General features: G+C 47.0%; 1 protein-coding gene across 1 annotated transcript; it reads right to left on the minus strand.

Moving 5' to 3' along the window:
- Positions 1 to 494: 494 nt before the first annotated feature.
- Positions 495 to 17,348, minus strand: KIF3A (kinesin family member 3A). Its single transcript, XM_054287957.1, has 19 exons — positions 17,264 to 17,348; positions 15,705 to 15,987; positions 14,915 to 15,059; positions 14,576 to 14,660; positions 14,005 to 14,110; positions 13,113 to 13,252; positions 12,250 to 12,447; positions 11,714 to 11,888; positions 10,640 to 10,729; positions 8,951 to 9,022; positions 7,070 to 7,078; positions 5,332 to 5,488; positions 4,331 to 4,511; positions 3,940 to 4,050; positions 3,059 to 3,184; positions 2,372 to 2,425; positions 2,149 to 2,217; positions 1,811 to 1,935; positions 495 to 1,284 (listed from the first exon to the last, which is right to left on the minus strand). The coding sequence occupies exons 1-19, from the start codon at positions 17,267 to 17,269 to the stop codon at positions 1,236 to 1,238; spliced, it is 2,181 nt and encodes a 726-aa protein (XP_054143932.1). The 5' UTR covers positions 17,270 to 17,348; the 3' UTR covers positions 495 to 1,235.
- Positions 17,349 to 20,923: the final 3,575 nt, after the last annotated feature.

The following is a 20,923-nucleotide window of genomic DNA, read 5'->3' on the forward strand; positions in this document are numbered from 1 at the left end:
CTCCACCCTGCACAGGAGCTGCTGAGACACCCACAGCTGATGAGAGGAGTTATAAAACACACACAGTCTGAAGGAGAGGCATTTTCTCTGTGACACAAAAGCAACATATTAAAGTGATATGTGTCTATTAGCAGCATAAATATCAAATAAAAAGAGCAGCCATCACAAATAAATGGTTATTATCAGAGACCAAAAGTTTTTTCCTCTCAGAGCACAGCCAGAGAGGCACACAGTATACACAGGAACACAGCACCAGCTAGGTCAGGGGATACTGTTCTGGGAAAATTGGACAATTCCTTCTGTTTTACTAAAGGAGAGTCAAATTTATCCTCAGTGGCCCAGTGCCTTGCAGCCAGGGATGAGGAAACAGAGCCACAGCCCCATGGCTGACACCAAGTCCTGGTGTTATTACAGCATCCTCCTTAAAGCATCTCAGCTGTTTAGATTACAAAACTACTCACACAAAAATACCAGCCCTGAAGCATGAAACCCCAGAACCCCGGAAAGCTGCCAAAGTAACACAACCTTAGAAGAAGGAAAAAAGCTCTCTTCTGCCTTAATATCCAAGATCTCATTCTCCACAGTGCCAGCAGATCACAAACAAACTGATAAAAATAAAAGAACTATTAGACACCTATGGTCCCTTTTCAGCAATCTCATGTGTTCATGGTTTTCCTACCCAGCTACTTTCTCTGTACAGCAAGACAGCAAAAAGGGAAAAGGACTGTGTATCCAACACATAACACAGTGTGTTAACAGCCACAGTGAGGAATATTAAATAAAAAGATTTGATGCTCTTAAAGGTTTGCAGCAACTACATTCAAACAGAGATCAGTGCAACAGAGGACAACAGTGAAAGCTGCCAGTTATGTGCAAAGCAGGGCATAAGTCAGATTTACCAGCCTTAATTTCAGGATTTCATTAACTGTTTTGAACTAACACATCTAGCACTTAAACACACATCTAGAACCCTATTTTCTATACATTTCAACAAGGATTACCAACAAGTTTCCCTGCACAACACACTTAATACATGGAATTTCACAACCATCAATCATACATACCAGTTTAATATTATGTTAATATAACATACAATATACAGGCAACTAAGGAAAAATACATTTTTTTAAATAAAAAAATGATAGCCATGTCAAACTGTGCCATCTCTTGAATTCCATATTCTGGCCAAACCTTATACACTCACTGATTTTTACAGGAATTCTGACCAGGTGACACTACTGCAGCAGGGAGTCAATGACAGCTCCTGGCTTGGCCGAGCGTTTTCTGTTTGGAGAGCAGAAAGGAAAGGGAAAAACAACACCACACACACATCATTATGCTGTCTAGGAAGGACAGGGACCAGCCACATTTAAAGTCAAAACTACATGACATGACATGACTTCTCCATAAGCAAAACCAACCAAACAAAAAGCACAAGAAAGCATATGCTGAACTCTCCCCCAACAGCCCTCTCCTCTCCACTGGGACCAGTGTTTGCACTTGCACTGTGCCAGATTGGCTTAAACTGGACCACCAAATGCAGCAAAATAAAGCAAGGAGCTGGAAGAGGAGAATGCAGCAAAAGAACACCAGAAAATCCCTAGACAAGTCTTTCTGGACAAGATTTAGTGTGCTAAAGAGACTTGGTTCTGTCACACCGGGCAATACTGAACTATACCATGCAAAAATTTTGTCCTTTGCCTTTTCATTAAGCAAATGTTTGAAGACTTGTGGTAAGTTTGCATATACAAACTTCAGCCTTCCCTTGGGTAAATCCCTCATCGCATATAAATACCACAGAGTTCTTCACCTTCTCCCTGTTTTGGGCCTGGATCTTCCTTTTGAAGTTCTCGGCCTCTCCAGCTTCATCAGAGATTGCCTCAAGCTTTCTTCAGTGTAGGCTAAGTAAACATGGGAAAGGTCCACTTCAAAGGGCTGGAAAAACACCAGAAAATCTCATAAGACAAAGTCATCAGAATAATTTTATACATTCATCAATGGTGCTTTCATGATACTCAAAGACTCATCTTCAAAAGAAAAGAGACTGAGACTGTCAGTTGAGATTGGACAGTTTGGCTCTAAATACAGAGCAGCAATCTCAGGCAGGACTTGGGCCTGTACAGTTCAATGAATTCAATAGTCACTCACATCCTTCTCTTTTTTATCCAGGACAGGTGTCTGTTTCCTCATGTTGTTTCCTGTATATGCAACACATTTCTGTAAGCAGAAATAAAGGTTTGTTATTAAAGTCCACTGTTCACAGTGAAACTGACTGCAGCTTCAGCAGCTTCTTCCTGGGCTCAGTTAAACCCCTCAGAAGCTCATACTAACATCAGCTTGCACACCAGCCAGGCCAGGCCACCACTCTTACCAGCTGCCACTCTCCTATGTCCTCGTTCCAGTGAACGTAGTTCTCAATCATTTCCTACAAAGGAGTCAGGACAGTAAGTGTTAGACTTGCACAATCTACCCTCCAGGTGCACTTTCCAGAACATGCATCCTAAGGCCTGGGCAAGCTGCTTGAGAACACAGTCTTGATTCCTTACAAGTTGTTCCTATCAGGACAGCTATATCCTGAGCAAAAACTATCCCCATTTATACACTGAAGTCTACAGAAGAGAAAAACACCACTCCCAAACTGTATGTACTGAAAAGCCCCCTAAAGCACGGGATTTCCATTATGCCAACACCATCAATACAGCAGTAAGCAAACGCTGTAATACAGAATAAATGAAAACTATAAAAAGAATTTCCCTTTTCCCATTAAATAGTGTGCATTATATTTAAGCTCATTGTGAATTTTGTGTATACTGGAGTCACAAAGAATGTCAAAGATTTAAAAATCCAGTCTTTGTGTTAATATCAGACAATAGGAAGCACAAAAAAAAAAAAAAAAGGACTTTGAACAGACCCACTGCATGGGCATGGGCACACAGTGAATATACCAGTTAACAATGTGGTTTTCTTATTTTTATAAGCCTTTAGGAAAATATGCTGCAAGAGAACTGAAATTAGCCCAGCACAACCCCTGCCCCAGGCTCAGGAGCTTTTCCCTCACCTGGTAGTCCTGAGGAATGAAGTTGTCTATGATGAGAATCTGAAGCCGCAGCTCCCTGCTCAGCTGCCGAATGTTTTCCAGCAACCCCTCAATCTCTCTCTGATGCTCTTGCTGTAGATCTGCCATCTGAAAATAAACCAGGCATTTGAGAGGCATCAGACTTATCTTTAGACATGGTAACAGCATCTTTTGTCTGTATGAGGTTTTTGGAAAACAAAAGCAAATTCTGGTTATTAGTACCAGAATATCTCTGAACAATAAATTGTCTGAAAGATTTCAGCTCAGATGGCTGAAAACAACATTAAGTTCTCAGTTTCATAAACCCAGAACTGGCCTTCTGCCAAGCTGATTCAGCTGAGACTAGATGAAGAGCATGAGACAAGTTGCATCACTGGCAAGGTTTCAAAGAAAATCTCTGATCCCAAAAACCAAATGCATTTTTTATGAAACGGGAGCTCCAGCTACCAGCCAAAGATACACTGCTCCAGTGACTGAGGATGAGGTAACCAGGGCATCAGTCCTAAAGGACAGGCAGCTCAGAGCAGAGAAACCTCTAGGCTGCAGCAAAGCAGGACATGGGGCTGCCAAAAAGCAACTTGCATTTTGTTTCAGAAATAATAAGTGGTTTTCCTTGAAGCTCTTGATATCTTAAGGTGTCACACATAACCCTTTTCAGCCTGGCCTGGGGAAAAGCTCTACAGCATGCTGTTCTAAAGCTCCAACTCCAGACTTAGTGTTTTTGAATTATGTGAGCGAAATGCACAGTACAGAAAAACATTTCTAAACATACAGCACATTTTCCAGCATTACAAAGCTGATGGCTTACCCTTCCCAGCTCTAGTGCCTCCCAGGATCACTGGCTGAGGACTTTGGACACTGACCTCTGACTTTGCAGCCATAAGCATGGTCCAAACTTTCTTCAGTTTTTTGGTTTTCCCCTGTGCTTCCTCCTGGAGGTTGGTGTACTTCTCCTCAATATCCAAACGTTCTTGCTGTGGACAACATTTAGCACAGACACACACATTAACAGTCACAGAAACTCTCTGCAACAGTGAGAACAAGAGGAAAAACTACTTGAACAAACAAAGCATTTGCCAAGAGCACAGAGCCCTGGCTGAGGCAGGCTGGCTCAGACCTGCAGGAGCTGCACAGCCAGTAAGTGGCCTGTGGAGGGGTGGCTCCTGCAGTGCTCCCAGAGCAGAGCCCACCTGGGTACCACATCCTGGTGTGCCCTGCCACTGCAGCTGTCAGCCAGCCACAGAGATACCCCACCTCCTTCTCCTCGAGCTCCTTGCGAAGCTGCTCCGCTCTCTTCCTTCGCTCCTCCAGCTCCATGTTGGATTCTTCTAAAAGCTTCTCTTGCTCCTCTGCTTTTGCCAGCAAGTCCACTCCTCCCACAATCACCTTTTTCTCTAATGCAGAGAGTTTCTCCAACAGGGACTGGTGCTCTTGCCTAGACAGACAGGTAGGTGTGAGACTTCCTGTCCTACCAGGCTCAGCAGGCATCAGGTCCAGCTTGGTTTTATAGCCCAGACAGCACTGACAGGGCTGGAAAAACTTGTCCTGCTGCTGAGGGCTTAACTGGGGGTGAGGCAGTGCAAGTGAAAGCAAACTCCTCAAGCTGCAGCTCCCACCACTTTCTCTCAAGCAAAACCAAGTCAGCAGAGAAGGGCCTCCCACTGCAAGTGACCTCTGTGAGGGGCTGCAAGCACCCAGTGACATCCCCAGGCTACTCAAGTGGCACCCTCTGCCCAAAAGGGCCCTACCAGCACAGCAATGCCCAGAGGCAGCTGCTGAAATAGAGGGGAGTGAACAGAGATCAAGGCAGCTGCTGAAGTGCAAAGCAGGAATGCTGGCTGCTGCTGGAGCAGTCTGTTTGCATGGGGCAGTGTGACCTTAGCAGCTCTCTGGCTTCAGAACAGAGCACCCCTAACCCAAAATGCCATGCTTGTGGCTGTGCTGCAGGAAAGCTGGCCTGTAACAGAGCAGTACTGCTGCTCCTCACAGCTCTTGGGAGATTAATTCACATTTCTAGGCTATCTTGCACAACTGAGTAAAGTTAAGAAAAGAAGTGGCAAAAGGATAAAAGTTTGTCTTTCCCATATACTCTATGCTCTCAAAGCAGAATAAGCTCCTCTTTCATGTTGACAATAGCAAGGTGTTCACTTTCTGCAGAGTTTGACAGGCATCCTACATGCATCTCCAAATATTTGTATGATTAAGGAAGGAACAACCCACACAACCACACAAACTACTCAGAGCATGGTACTCACTGAGCTTTGAGCAAGTCTTTTTCTCTCTTCTCCAGTTCAGCTCTGGCTTTATTTCTTTCTTCTTCTTCCATATCAAGCTTAGTTTCAAGAGCTTTTCTCTCCTCTTCAATCTTTGCTTGCATCTCTACCATCTTATCAGGGGAAACTTTCTTTTTGCCTTTGAAAGATATGGGGAAAACAAGTTAGTTCACTGAAAAGTAAAACAACCTCTGTATCACAGCATTTTTTCCAAGTTCAGATTCAATATTTGCAATTAACAAAAACTTCATTAGGTATCAGCTTCAAAATGGGCAAAGCTCAGTCCTTCAAATCCCATTTTAGCATTGGCCAGTTATCACCAGCTCCTACTGAGCAGCAATGCTGTGTAACTATCACTGGAACCTAATGCCCCCAAAATATAAAACATACAAAGAACACCTGGAGAAGGAACACTGCCTGAAGAGAAGCCCAATCTGGAAACCCTGATGTTCTAACAATGCAGATCAGGCCACAGGACCCACAGCTACACAAGCTCAGCTACCAAGAGTTACATACTCAAATTTCAGATTAGCATCTGCACCATTCCCCTCATTCACTGCCCTCCTTACAGGCTTACCCATTCCAAAGTGAGCATGTAGATATTTTTAAGAAAACACTACTATGGAAATAGAGAAATTCAGAACAGCCCTGTGAAAATCAGGCAACTAAAGAAACTTCTTGATGATATCTGGTCTATGTAACAGTGACTACCCACAGATTTGAAAGTACCAAGGTTGGCTCTGGCTCAATCAGCTGTGTCTTTGCAACAGAACTGCAGCAGCAGCACACCAGGTCCGTATCTTGCAGGGCTACAAAGGGAGTGGCCAGAGCAACTCACTGAACCTACTGACCTCAAGAATTGGCCCTAAACACCCCAAATTTGAAACAAAGTGTGAGGCTGCTGCTCCTGAAAGCCACTCTGCAAGTCTTGAGCCAACTTTCATTGCAATCCCAGGAGTGCCTAAGGCAGGTGAACATAGAGATCCTGGGGGGTTATGTGGAATAAGAATGCATTTCCTCAAATCCACAATACCTAAATATCCATTTATTCACAAGTGAATTCACAATTTTCTTGCTTTTCTAGACATGAAAAAACCCCACTCTGTAGAATCCAGCTGTACTTGAAACTAGCAGGAGCCACTGACTGCCACCTGACTGCTTTCCATGGTGACATAATGCACAGTCAGAACACAGTCAAGGAAGCTGTTCAGTAAAAGGCTTCTCCAGTCTTCAAAATACCCAGCTTCATTTATATACATGTATTTTGTTTATAATCATATACACATTATACACAAACACTCCAGCAAAGTGTCCTGCATATGTAAACATGCATGAACATATTTTCACATCTGCACATTCAGTTCTTCATGTGCACAAGAGCTTTAATTAATTTTGTTGCAAGGCAAGGACTTCACCACTACAGGACCAAAACTACAGCAAAAATCTTCATTGCCATCTGCTCCACTTCAGAATCAGATAATAAGCACTTCTTTCTGGGCTTGTGGTGCAAAAATCTCTCACTAATTAGCCTTTAAGTAAGAAGCTTTCTGGAAGTGCTATACAGAGCCCATCATATGAGATAAGCCAGATAAAGGCTTCTTACTACTAGGACACAGACCTATATATTCTCAGTTTAAGAGAAAAAGGTGAAGTGAAGCAAGTTGTAAGATCATTTTACAAGCTTTGCAAATGTAAGGAGGTGAAAATCAATTACACCAACCTGCTTGATCTTGCGTTAAGAGGAAGTAGAAAGCAAATCGCAGAGAGGCAGCAAACACATGAAAAGAGGAGGAGAGAAAATGTTACTGCTTTGATCATTTTGGACAAAGATCAGCAGCACCAGAACAAACAACAAATTTCATATTCACGTTTCTAAGGTAGAAAATATGAGAATCATAACTAAAAACTCTTCTATTAGAGCAAACACTAATGCATCATGTTATGCTAAAGCAGAGAATGTGTCTGTGCTTCAGAGTGCTTTGCAAATCCAGGATATTCTTCAGCTCACTCTTGCATTCTTCTGCCCATTCAATGCAATGCTGGATCTAAACACAACATTAGGAGCCAGCTGCAAGGATCATGACCTAAGAAACAGTTAAAAGGGGTGGATTTCTCCTTCAATTAACTTAATGCTCCCCACACTCAAGAGAGCCAATTCTATTATATTACCTGTAAAATATTGGCATCCAGAATACATGTTCTAAGTTTTAACCAAGATTTCCAAGCCAATTCTTTGCAAGATACAAGACAGTTGCACACAGGGAGTCTCAACACAAGATTTGTCCATGTAATTATACAGGGGATTAGTAGGTTAATTTGCAGTAACTGGTGCTTCCATAGAGGTATAGAGCCACTTTTGGTTATTCAAGCAAGTGCAACAAAAAAGGCAGGATAGGAAAGGGATAATGAAAGACACCACATGCAGGAGGGTCACACTAGAGGACAGTTAATATCCCAAACCACAAAAAGCTACACTTATCCCAAATGCCAAAAGCCCAGCACAACTTCCCCTGCAGAGCTGTCTCCACAGCTGCAGGAGATGGGCTCACGCACCTGCTGACACATCAGCAGTTTGCTATTAACTGTCCTCATCCAAATAAAACAGGTTCCAAGCAAGCTTTAAAGGAGCAGGATTGAAGCAATTGGAATTCCCAGGCTACAGTCATAGGATCCACCAAGGGTCTCCCCTGGGCTGTGTTCCCTCTAACCCTGCCACCACCCTTCTCTGAGCTGAGGCTCTCCACTAACAGAGTAAAAGTGAGTGAACTACACAGCAATACTTTCCAGGGTCTCTCCACACAGGGAGGAGAGTGGAGTGCTTCTGTCCAGGATAAAAACACCAGGTGAAGTCCCCAAAAGCCAAGTCCCAAGATGTGATTTGTTTCCTCAATTCTCACTGACTATGGGTTTTTACAGGCACAGTGACCTCTCTGCCCAGGAGCAGCCCAGACTTTCCTTACTACTAGACCAAAATCTGGATCTCCTGTTCCTCTGAACTAAGTCCCACAGAGATCAAGAGCTTAGAATTGTGGGGCACTTAAACCCCAACCACCAAGGATATTTTTTAAAGTATCTGCAAAAATAAAGCAAATCAACCAAGCATTGACACATTTTCTTTGCCAGTATAAGCCTCATGATTGACTGTTCTCCAACACTAATTTTGAGAAGGCAGAGTCCAATGTAATATAGAATACATACCTAGCAGTCCTTTTTATGAATTCATATTGTAGCAAATCCCATAAAAATTTAACTCAGATTTTTCCCCCGTATTTTAAAAGGTGCATTTAACACAAGCTGCAAACTGGATTTTTTTAACCAGTTATTTCTCAATTTATTTAACCTGTTATTTCTCAATTACCTTTAAATCTTGCTCAAGCAGCCTACTTTTGTTTCCCATTCTCTCTCATATCTATCTAACAATGTGCACGTTGAGTAACTGTTTCAAGCATGGAAGCAGCAAAGGAAAGGCATGCTTTAGCAGAGTTACAGCTTGAGGTTTATCTTTCCAACAGACAAAGCAGGGAAGAGTGCAACATTGCAAAATGGAGTGTGCAGATTATGGAAAGGCCAAAGCTTAAAGGACTTAAGAGCTCCCACTCACTAGTGAAGGACTTATCCAGAGGTTTCTCTATGACAGAGCATGTGGAGTCTGAACTACTGCTGCTGCTACTGCCTGGAAAACAGAAATGCGTCCCACAGAAAAACCCAGAGAGGAAGAAACATGCAGATGGGAAGTTAGTTCTAAAGGAAAGAAACCCAGAAGAGCCAGCAACCTAGTTCAAAAAAGCACAGGTTCCCATTAGGAAGCACTTGCTAGGATCCCTCCCAGACTCAGCTTGCAAAGCCACCATTTCCCAGCACAAAACTGCATGCTCAGAAAGACATTTCAGTTAAAACTCATCCTAATCAGACTACAGCTTAAAACATGCCAAGGCAGCTTCCTTTTCAAGCAACAACAGCAGAGAACACCAGATCATAGTGGAGAAGGCTGTGGATATCTGCCATAGCAGAGGATTCAGCGACCATGAATCCTTTCCAGTCTTACACACATGGCAATGTGCACTTCTCACTCTGGAAGGCAGAATCAGCTTACACAGGGACAGTCAGTGTGCACTCCTGTGAAGCAGCTCCCTCAGGGAACTTAACTAGAGTAACTTGTCTGGGAGTTGAATAAGTCAGTTATTCACCCTCTGCTCCTTCCAAGCAGCACTGTGAAGGTGGTCTCCTCTTGGGAGGAGATTTGGGCAGGACATTTGGAGACAGTAGTCAAGCTTTCCACTTCTAGAAATAACCAAAAGGTGAAAAATGAACTTGTTACAGCTATCACCAAAGGCACGGCAAAAGTAATTTATGCCTACTTGGACAGACACCAAAATGAACAGTACACCTCAAAGCAGGAATGCTTTAATAGGAATTTTTTTCAACAGATGTGGGTGCTTCAGGACTGGAAGGCAGTCTGAATGTCAAAATAAGTTTAGCTGAGAAGCTGGAAGTTGGGATGTAGCACTGGGTTTGATTTCTCTACTATCCATGAGGAATTACCAGCAGGGTTCTAGGAGAAAAGCAAGCTCCCAAGAAGCCACAGCATCCCATGGTACAGTGACCTGCAGCTCCAGGTTCAGCAACATTCCCTGGAGTTTAGATTATACACAGCAGTTTAACACGGATGTGGGACAAAGGAAACTCCACCATGGGATTTTCAGACTGCTCCCAAAAAAAGCATGTGCAGCTCCATTAAGCTTTTCAGCCAGCACAAAGACACCCAAAGGTCAAGTTTTCCCTCTATCAACATAAAACAGGACACCAGTAGAGTCAATTACTGAAGATCTGTAAGACAGATGAATCCTTTGCCTAAACCACAGCCAGAATTCCCCTCCAATCATACCCATGGCTATAAAAACCACACCTGCCTACAAATGATCTTTGGTGTCTTCTTCCTCCCACCTCTGTAAGCAGGGGAAGTTCCACACCACCACAAGCCATACGCAGCCACCTTGCGGCACCCGGGGAGCCACCACAGAGATGATGTCAGGACAAGCACAGCTACCCAAGGGGAAGCAGGAACTACACAACAGCTAACCCGAGTGGAAGCAGGAACTACACAGCTCTGGAGCTGTCCCTCTGACACACGGCACCAAAGGCCTTGGTTTCTAAGAGAGGCATGATAATTGCAGCGGCATAGGGCATCTCACAACTGCTCTAGTCCCTGCCTGGCTCTGGCTACACTTCCTACAGCAGCCTGTGGGTAAGAGGACACTGGTGGCACTGACAGGAATCTCTGCTGCCTTACCCCGCCGTTTCTTCCGCTTCTCCTCTCCAATCTCCCCATCGTCATCCTCCTCCTCAGAATCGCTGGTTTCAGAGCCAGAGATCTCTTCCCCTAGAAGAAGAGAGTGGGTTTTTATCAAAAGCTTTCCTTCACCTCATAGCAGCTTGTTATTCTGACAGCAGCATTTACCCAAACACATTAGTGCCTGACATCAGCTCATGAGTACTTGCAGAAGTCCTTAACTGTTGCTTGTCATGGCTCAGGAAACTTCAGGACAATCAAGATAAGCAACTGAATGCTGTGATGTCAGTGTGAATGTATAAAGTTCAAGAGACCAGTTTTTATGGAAAATAGAGCATCTTTGCACAGCTGAAGCTATGAAGTTTTCCTAGCAGGATCCTACCATACCTTCTCTTCCACCTTACACTTCCATCTCAGAGGAAATAAAAAGAAAGAAGCATTACTGACCAATTCGCACTTCTCCTGAATGGGGCAGACAACAAACAGCAAATCACACTGGAGTTACTGCTACGGCTGTTCTGTGAGTACCTCTGGAGAGAGATGTTGTGACATCTGGTCACTGTTTAGCAAGCATCCCTCTAGCAGGGTCACTCCATATTGATGGACTAATAAGAGACATGAGGCTATGAAGTTACATGTCTTAAAGAGGCTTCTTGTTGCTCTACAGTGTTTAGAAACCCAGCTCCAGCTCCACAAATTTAGTTCAATTTTCCTTTGATAAATGCATTCCTCCTCCCCAATCAGAGAAGTGTGATCTGTTGTTACAGTTCAGTTTAATTCTCTATACCATGTCAGTTGTGCTTGCTAGGGAAACCCAGGAAAACCTGGGCACACTGATCCCAGCCCAAAGGCCCCACTCACCCTAGTGCCAAGTGCCACCTAGTGGGAAAGCTGGACCCCCACAAGCAGCCTTAGACACCTCCCCTGGCATCCAGCAGGGCAAACAAAACCAGAACAGCGACCTGCACCAGCAGCCAACCTCATCTGATACATATTCAAGTAGCAAAGAATGTTCCCATTCAAACAGAACAAGCATAGTGCAGAGAGGAACACAAGGGGGAAGGACAGTCTCACCTTCTTCCAGTTTTTTCTTAAGCTCTTCAATTTCCTTTTGGAACTGGCGAAGCATAGCATCCTTGGGATCCTCATTAATCCTGGCCTTGTTCTTTATGTTCTTGGCTCTGTTTGCATACCTGAGAGTGCTGATGGTCTCATCGTAGTTGTAGTCTGCTGGTCCAATGTTTGCACACTGCAACACGTGGATGACAGTGTCAGAGCCCAGCACAAGGCACTGCAGGAACCCACTCCCAGCTCTGACAGTCTCACACTGCTACTCTTATCCAAGCTTTCCTGCTGCTTCTACACTGAAGCCACTTTTGACTACACAGGTTCTGTTTGATCTCATGCATCTATGTACCCATGTGCTGTGTTTAGAACCTCACCATACAGAGGCAAAGAGAAAAGATAGAAAGAGATGCACACAGAAGGTTCTCTAAGTTGCAAACAGCTTAGGATTAGTGAGGTAAATGTCAGGCTGTTCAAGTCACTATGCTATCCCTGCAAAAATGCAGCCCCATAGCTGGAAGTGGAAAGGGCATCTCTTGGCTCACCATCATGGTTTTGGAGTTGCCCCCCAGGGAGTCCTGCAGCAGACGGGTGAGTTTGGAGTTACGGTAGGGCACATGGGTGCTCTTGCCATCCACCAGGGCAGAGATGACATTGCCCAGCGTGGAGAGGGAGAGGTTGATCTTAGTGGCTTCCTTCAGTCTCTGCCCTGTGGCTCCAGTTTTTGTCTGTCTTTCAGAACCCTGCAAAGGGAACATGAAGCAGGAGTTAAAACAGAACCCCTAATACATCTCCCTCCAAACAGGATCAGCTACACGTGAAACCTTGCTAGCAGCCATGTCACTAACCACTTCATCCATTATTAGAGAACCTGGCTAAGTATCACAGACCTTGTTAAAGAGACAAGGCAAACAAGTCTTTAATAGAAGCCTTCAGTGCCAGCAAATTCTGGACTGCTTAAAGCAATGCAGCTGGGAAAATGCTTTCTCCTCCCCATGAACAAAAATGTTATGAGAAGTCAGTCAGTGGTTAAAAGGCATCCCAGCTGGAGCTGCCAACTGCCATCTACAGCCCTTCCTATCAGCAGAGAAAGAGCAAATAGCAACACTGCAATTATTTTGAAGAGTTTCATAGAGCATCCTATATACACATAATGTAAATAAGTTAAAATGCATTTAAATAAGTTGAATGCCTTTAGTCTCACTTTTTTTGCATCCTCCCCAAGGAAAGGTACCTCAGTGTAAATCTTGGGCTAAAGCCATGTTTTACCAGCACAATTACATTGGGTCAAAGTGTGACACTGAGATAAGGAACCTGCAAGTGATGAACAACATGGTCACAACCCTCAGGAAAAACCTCCACAATCCAAAACAAATGTCTTGCCAAAGAGCTGGCTGGTCCTACTCACAGCAAGGTCAACGAGGTGCAGCTTGCCCATGCGCACGTGCATGTTGCCATCCACGCCCTTCTCGCTGCACTCGATGGTGATCGTGAAGATGGCGTGCGAGCGAGAGCTGTGCTCATTCATGTTTGTGGCACCAACAGAACCTTTCAACAGAGAAAAAACCAGTGATGTCTTCAGAGTTAATCACATCTTCTTCTAACTCTTCCTGCTCTCTGAGGAGACTCATTCCCACCTCTTTACCCAACCCTGTAATTCAGAAGACGGCAGAGGGATGCTCAGGCTCAGCAGCAAAGTCTGTTCTTGGGCACTGAAGTTGCAGTGCACTTCCAGCCTGGACTAAAAGGTCCTGCAGCCTGCTACAGCTCTAAGCCAACCACAGACTCCCAAGACCAGCAACTCTCCTCATCTGTTTAAAGATCAATAGATTAAGGGGTTCATAGCAAATCCCTGAAAACAGCTGTATTTTGGGAAATAAGAACACAGCAATCCATGCCAAGGGGAACAGGAATCAGAACTTTAGGTCATTAAATAATTTGAGCTTAACTAAGAAGTGTTCCAGCACATAAATTACCTCCCACTTGCAGCACAGGGCTGATGTTCATCATGATCAGAACTGAAGTGGAAGAAGGACCAAGAGATACACAAGCAGTTCTGACAACACTGACTGCCCTCATTGCATCCTCCCTTTGCTGATCCACACTGGCACTGGCCAATGTGGGAAGCACAGCCTTCTTTTCCTGGCCCTGCACTAAAGGAGCTTGGGAAGAGATACCCTTTGTGCTCTGTTCAGCCAAACACTCTTCCCAACAACAGGACTAGGACCTCCTACTGTGGTCTGGCAACCAGACCTTTACTCTGCCTGAGCTATAAACCTGCCCACAGCAAGGCTACGTACGGTTCTTGTGGCCCAGAGTCATGATTCTGTCCATATCATCTGCATTGTTTACAACATAAGCTGAAAGGTCTTTGATATAAACTCCCACATCAGGTCTCTCTTTCACCTAAGGGAGAAACAGTTCAGACTGAGCATCCCTAGGAGATCCCCCACAGCAATTCTAGAGAGACTGTAACAGTAGAATGGTTTACTCCTCCATTTTCTGGCTTGCATATAAAACACTCCACTCAGAGCAGACAAGGAATAAAGACTCATGCATGATAATATGCTACAGTTTTCCTCTGTAAAGACAGGATTTAAATCCCAGTCCCCAATTCTCAGGACTGCTGAGGGGTCTTTGGGGTAGAACTGCAGGTATGAAACTGTTTCAGGTGGAACAGCCAATCTGTGCAACTGACCAAGTGGAAGAGATTTAAGGAAGCCAGCAGTGACACCCAGCTATTGCACTGCAAGGGAAAGAGAACTGCTGAGGAGCCCAACCTCCCACTTCCCTTCAAGTGCTTCTCTGAACTTGAAAACAGAATATTGCTCTGATTCAAAACAAACAGCACATTCAGAAGAGGAGGCTCACCTCTAACCTCTGTGTCTGGTCCTTTCCCAGCAGGTCCCGCACTTCCTCATTGTAAATTTCCAGGTAAGAGACACGAACTAAAAACCTGCAGATGAACAGCTGGGTAGTTCACTTAGCAAAACACTTGCAGAAGTCCCACAAACACAGTCACAGAATGCAGAGAAAACACTGAAATACCAACACAGTCCTGCTGTCCCTCAAGAACTGCCTAAGTGGCAGCCTTTCATCTTGGGAGAAGGACAATTTCTGTTGTCATTCTCAAGGTCAGGCTCCTGCTACACGTGGACTCACGTTAAAAAACAAAAACAAAAACAGAAGCAGTCAAGGGAAGGCATTTACCTTGTGTCCCCCTCTGCCTTGGCAATGTGGCCAAATATATGAGCAAAGGAATTGGGAATGATGCCTCTGAGCTCAGGAACTGCTCGGACCCCTTCCATGGTGAAGGTTTTGCCTGTTCCAGTCTGCCCATATGCAAAAATAGTACCTGAAGGACAAGATAAAAGAACAAACTTTAAGAAGTTGAGTCTTCTCTAAACTCTTAACTGCAGTTTTACTTCATCCCGTCTTAGCCTGATAGCACCAAACATCTCTATTTTCATGGAGTTAAAATTTTCCTCCCACTCCAGTAGCTACTGGAATACAAGGCTGGAGTAACAGAAATGCTGGGCAAACAGCACCTATCTGCTGCTTAATCCAGCCTGCAAGATGTCTAATAAAAAATCAGCTTGTTTTAGAAGTGCAGAGTGACTAAAGCATGGAGTGCTAGTACACTTCAGTTCCACTGGGTACTGAAATTGTACAGTGAGGAGCTGCTGAGAATCCTGATAATGACATAAGTGTATATCTTTTGCAAAGAGAGGATAAAGGATAACAACATGCAGCTAAATGACCTCAGAGGAGTCTCCTTCATCACCCATCTACCACACTTAATGACAGCAGCAGGAACAACCACGGAGCACTCAGAACAGCCAGTGCCTTCAGGCTATTTTAAGTTAGAGGCCACAACAGAAATGATCTCAGGCTACAGCCCTCAGAAGGTGAAACTCCCTTACACAAGATCAGCAGGAATGTTAATAAGGCAAAGAACAGGAGACAGGATGGGATCCTTCCCTTACAACAAGGGACTTACCATTGTATCCCTCTAGGACAGAATCAATAATTGGTCTCGCTGTTAAATTATAGACATCCAGCTGTTTACTGTCTGGTCCAAACACTGTGTCAAATGTGAATGTCTTAGGAGGCTCATTGGATGAGTCAGTTTTGTGGACAGTGATGGTTCCCCTCATCTCATCCACGTTCACTGCCATTTTGTAGCCCGTGGCCTTCTCCCGGTCATTGAGCGGCCGGCAGCGCACAACCACCTTGACATTGTCACAGCTCTCCGGCCTGTCCGGCTTCTCAGCCTTGTTAATCTGTAACCATTCAAACAAAAACACACAGCCTGTAACTCCAGTGTGAACACAGAATCACAGAAAGGTCTGGGGTGCAAGAAATCCAGTTCCACCCCCTGCCATGGGCAGAAACACCTTCCACTGGAGCAGGTTGCTCCAGCCTGGCCTTGAACACTTCCAGGGATGAGACAAGCACAGCTGCTCTGGACAGCCTGTGCCACAGCCTCACCACACTCACAGGGAAGAATCTCTTCCTAATAGCCAATAGGCCCTGCCATTTCCCACTACAAAACTACTGTGTGTTTAAGCACAAATACTCTCTTGAATCAGCTTGGGCAACTACATCTCCAGAGGATTATGAACTTGTGGACTTAAAACCAGGACCGGTTTATAATTAAAGCTGAGAGAATAACACACTTATTCAGGCAATGGGATCTTCTTTGGTTGGCCAACATAGAAACTGAATGAGTAAACCTTGCGCATTTCACATTCAACATCATCTAAGAATTTTTTTCAAGAATCAATTTCACCTTGTAATCTGCAAGAAGTTTGCTGGAATTCGGTGCAGTCATGACATTCTTTTTCAGTAACACCTACTATACACTCTCAAACCCCACAGAGCACAGAACCAGATACCAGGGAGTGCTGGCTGAAGGGAATTCATTCTAATTACAAACCTCAGTATACATGCTTAAGTTTAATCCTTTAGAATACCTGAATGTTGTATTATAAAAGCTCACATTCATTTTCTTTCATCTAGTTACCAAAACAAATTTCGAAGCACGGCTGATGAATGTAGTTAAGAGACACTCCCGTGGGCTAGAGGTGCTGCAGCTGAGCGTTGAACCGCTCCTAGAGCAGCTACACTGGCTGTCAAGCCGAAACAAACCCTTTCCAAGCGCCTCTCCCTGCAGCTGCCACCTGCCCCCATTCCTCTCAGGCCTCAGCAGCGGCTTTTGCGTCCTGCTGAAGCAGAGAGCGGCTCAGCCCCGCTTGGGCGGGGGAGGGACGGCACAGCCAAAACCGGGAGCGGGATGCGGGTGTCACCACGAGCCCCCGGGATACGGGACGGGACCCTCCGGGGCGGCCGGACCGCCGCTCCCCGCTGCCAAGGCGCCGCCGCCGCCCCTCATCACCCCCGGCCCGCTCGGCCTGACAGGCACCGCCCGCCCTGCGCCTCCCGCGCGCACATGGGCACGGAGCCGACGGGCTCTGCGAACCGCGGGCGCGGCGGGCAGCAGTGCGCAGTGCCCGGGCGGCCCCGGGGGCCGCACCCCGCGTCCCCCCCGCATCTCACCGGCATGGCGATGGCGATGGCGGCCGCGGCAGCCCGGGCCAGGCGGCAGCACCGCGGAACAATAACAGCACCGCGCCTGCGCGCCCCGCCCCGCGGCCGGCCCTCGCGCGCTGCGGCGGCCGCGCGGCCAACGGCGGGCGGGGGAGGCGGGGCCGAGAGGAACGCAACCAATGGCGGCGGCGGAGGGGCGGTGGGGGGCGGGGCGTCCCGTCGGCATGGGAACGGCGGGAGGGCGGGGCGAGCTGGGCACGGCCCGGGGCAACGGGGGCTGTGAGGGGCGACTAGGGCTCTCAACGGGGACAGCGGGTGCTCTGAGGGGTGACAGGGCTCACAGCGGGGACAGCGGGGGCTCTGAGGGGTGACAGGGCTCGCAACGGGGACAGCGCGGGGCTGTGAGGGGTGACAGGGCTCACAGCGGGGACGGCGCGGGGCTGTGAGGGGTGACAGGGCTCACAGCGGGGACAGCGGGGGCTCTGAGGGGTGACAGGGCTCGCAACGGGGACAGCGCGGGGCTGTGAGGGGTGACAGGGCTCACAGCGGGGCCCGACGGGCTCTGAGGAGCTGACGGGGCTCTGAGGGATCTCCAGCGGGTTTGACAGGGTTCCAGAGGCTCTGACAAGGCTCCAGTGCTCTGGAAGGGCTCCATGGGGTCTGAGGGGGCTCTGCGTCTCTGACAGGGCTGCAAGCCCCAGCCTGTTCTTCACACAAGGAGGAAAATCCATCTCCTCCTTTTCCTGACTGTAACATTTTGAATTGCTGGTGAAATAGAGGGACTGCAGAATAACTTAAATATAAACAAGCAGTACAGTCCAAGTGGCACATAAATCAGTTAGTCCTGTGCTAATGAAGCACATTCCCAAGTTATTTGTAATTTAGTGTAAAGTTTCACAGCGTACTTCTGGGATTGTTCACAGCCTCACCTGCTTCTCTCTCCTACTCCCAACATCACACTGTCGATGTGTCAATTGCTTAAAGGAATTAAATTAAATTATTCCAACAATCTGACCTTGTCCTTTCATAATCTATGTCCTTAAGAGTCAAAGACAATTTTACTCAACAGGAGAGGTCCAGGAATAGTTTCTCCAGTACCTGATGCCCTGAATTGCACTTGTCTCATTCCCCCTAGGTGTTCCTGCACACCCAAATCCCATTGGCAGGTCCCGGAGCATTGCTCCAGCCCCACTCCTTCCCTCTTTGCCTTTGCTGTGGACCACCAGGACCCTGGGCAAGGCCAGGAATCTCCAGCACCAGGCACAGACACAAACCAAGGGCTGTACCTGGGCTGTGCTGTATTTTTGCCAGAGGGAGGATCATTCTGCATTTCTGCATTCCTGCAGGAGCAGGAATATGGATAGAGCTGATCTGAACCTGGCAGACCTCCCCCACCAAACTGACCAGTGTGTCACAGGGCGGGCACACACCGGTAATGACAGCACAGGGCCATTCCCTCTGCCCCAGGTGTGTGCAATCAGCTGAGTCAGGAAATTGAGGACCAGCTATTCAGTTATGTCTCTTTGTGTGACACTGCCGCGTGTTACTCAGAGCTGTGCTGCACGCACAGGTTCGTGGACTATAATTTAGCACCAGAAAATGTATAGCCCAAGGGGCTGGTGAGAGAGCAGAGTCATGTGTAGGCAGGCAAAGCTGCGGAACGAGAAAAGGTTTAACATAAAATATTGGAACCAGCCTCCTGCAGAAAACGCTGCAGAAGGAAAACAAAGGGGTCCAGGATCTGAGGGGGAAGCTGAGAGTGGCTTTAAGACACGGAGAGATCCTGGGTGGAAGAAAACGTGGGGTGAAAACACGGATGCTGGCAGAGAGGTCTAGCCCTGGGAGGGGACAAGAGTGCCTACAAAAACACAGAGAAAAGGTACTTCCTGTGACTGGAAGGAAAATAGGTCCTGGCAGGTGCTGGGATTGCGTGGATCCAGCAAATGTGTGTTTGGAGAGGGCCAAGTCGAAGAGAAGAGACAGCACATCTGTCAAGGCAATAACCAGTGCCAGAGAAGGGGGCAAGCGGATTTGGAGGCTGTGCTGAAGGTTACAGTGTTTATCACCGAGGCAGAATTTCACCGGGATCCCGGGAGCGCTTTGCCTGGCACACGTATCTCCGTGCAGGTAGGACAGACCCACACGGGCCGAGGCAGCGCTCACCTGGGTGGTGCCACACGGACCCCGAGGGACCCCTGGGTGTTCCAGCAGGGCCGTGCCCTGGGGATCGGCCTCCGAAGCTCCGGGGAAGGCGCCCCGCAGCCTGGGGCTGCTCCCGGCAGGGATCGCCTCGCTCTCCTCCCGCCCGGGCCGGTCCCGCCGCGGAGCCGCGCCGAGCTCCCGGTACCCCGGCCAGGGACGGGTCCCATCGCCCCCCGGGGCGCTCTGCAGGGCTGCAGGGGTTCTCTGAGCCATGCCAGTGCCCCGTGCCCGGTACCCGGTACCCCGGCCAGGGACGGGTCCCATCGCCCCCCGGGGCGCTCTGCAGGGCTGCAGGGGTTCTCTGAGCCATGCCAGTGCCCCGTGCCCGGTACCCGGTACCCCGGCCAGGGACGGGTCCCATCGCCCCCCGGCCGCTCTGCAGGGCTGCAGGGGTTCTCTGAGCGCCGGCCGTGCGGGAGCTGCTCGGTGCCGTTCTCAAGGACAGTCGAAACCAGCCAGAGGGCGAGATTGTAATTATTATTGTTTCCCCCCAGCTACACGAGAGTAAACTTCTCCGTGCATCAAAGCCGTCAGATAAATCATTGCCAGCTCTCCCTCTGTGAAGTGGTCCGGCTTTGGATGCTCTGGCTGACATCCAGTGGCAGCCGAAGTTAGTCATAGGTGGTTCCTGCTTTCAGGGAAACGTCACAGAGCTCCAGCTTTAGAAATGTAGAGCAGTTTCCAGAGGATTCATGTCACTTTGGGTTTTTTAATGGAAACTGCAGAGATAATGGTGTGAGCTTCCAGAAAAAAACTGTGAGGAAGCCCACATTCACCATTCCTTGGAAAGAAAAGTAAGAATTTTATATCTAGTAACATCTCGTTTCTGTTGTTAAAGAGACACCAAAATGTAAGCCTTGAAATAGTTTCAGGCTGGATGTTCTCATTCACTTGGTACTGATATGATTCAGAGATGTTTATTTCCTGTAAATATTCCCCTTAGTCTGGAAAGGGGAATTTCCAAAGTGGTATCTCCAAATATTAAATTGCTCTGAGGGAAAACTTAATTGGGAATTCATAAACTTCCTAAAAACAGTCATCTTTGACCCTTTGTATAGAAACCATAAGCCTCTATTTGCCAGAAACCTGAAATCAGGTGATAACAGGTTGCAGAGTAATAGCTCAGCAAATGGAGAGCCAAATGTGTGAAACAGGATAAATGGAGTAGCCTGGACTGCTTGACCCAAGGTTTCTGTAGCCATTGCACAGCCCAGCAGTGAGGAAGCTGGGCTGTATTGTTGTTCAGCCATCTGACATGTTTTCTTTCATCAGGAACTTCCAGGGGAAATATGCATATCAGGATTGCTCTGTCTGCAAACAAACGAGTCCTGTGGCTGCTCCTCAGTTCTCAGCACTGGAAAGGCATCAAAAGAGGAAATCATCCTTAGCACAAAGAGCTGGGATGTTTCATAATTTTGTTTGGTTTTGTCAGTGGCTCCCATCAGGAAACTGGTTCAAACCGCTGCC

Source organism: Melozone crissalis, unplaced genomic scaffold (assembly GCF_028551555.1).
Source record: "Melozone crissalis strain CALT ecotype California unplaced genomic scaffold, PUWL_Pcris_2 ptg000061l_1, whole genome shotgun sequence".
NCBI lineage: Eukaryota > Metazoa > Chordata > Aves > Passeriformes > Passerellidae > Melozone > Melozone crissalis.

What these genes read in the sequence shown, in the direction of transcription:
- KIF3A (XM_054287957.1), bottom strand. An exon ending in AAAGACTTGCTCAAAGCTCA is followed by an intron (nt 4,512 to 5,331) that starts GTGAGTACCATG and finishes CTGTCTGTCTAG; the next exon opens with GCAAGAGCACCAGTCCCTGT. An exon ending in TTATGGCTGCAAAGTCAGAG is followed by an intron (nt 3,185 to 3,939) that starts GTCAGTGTCCAA and finishes GTTTATTTTCAG; the next exon opens with ATGGCAGATCTACAGCAAGA.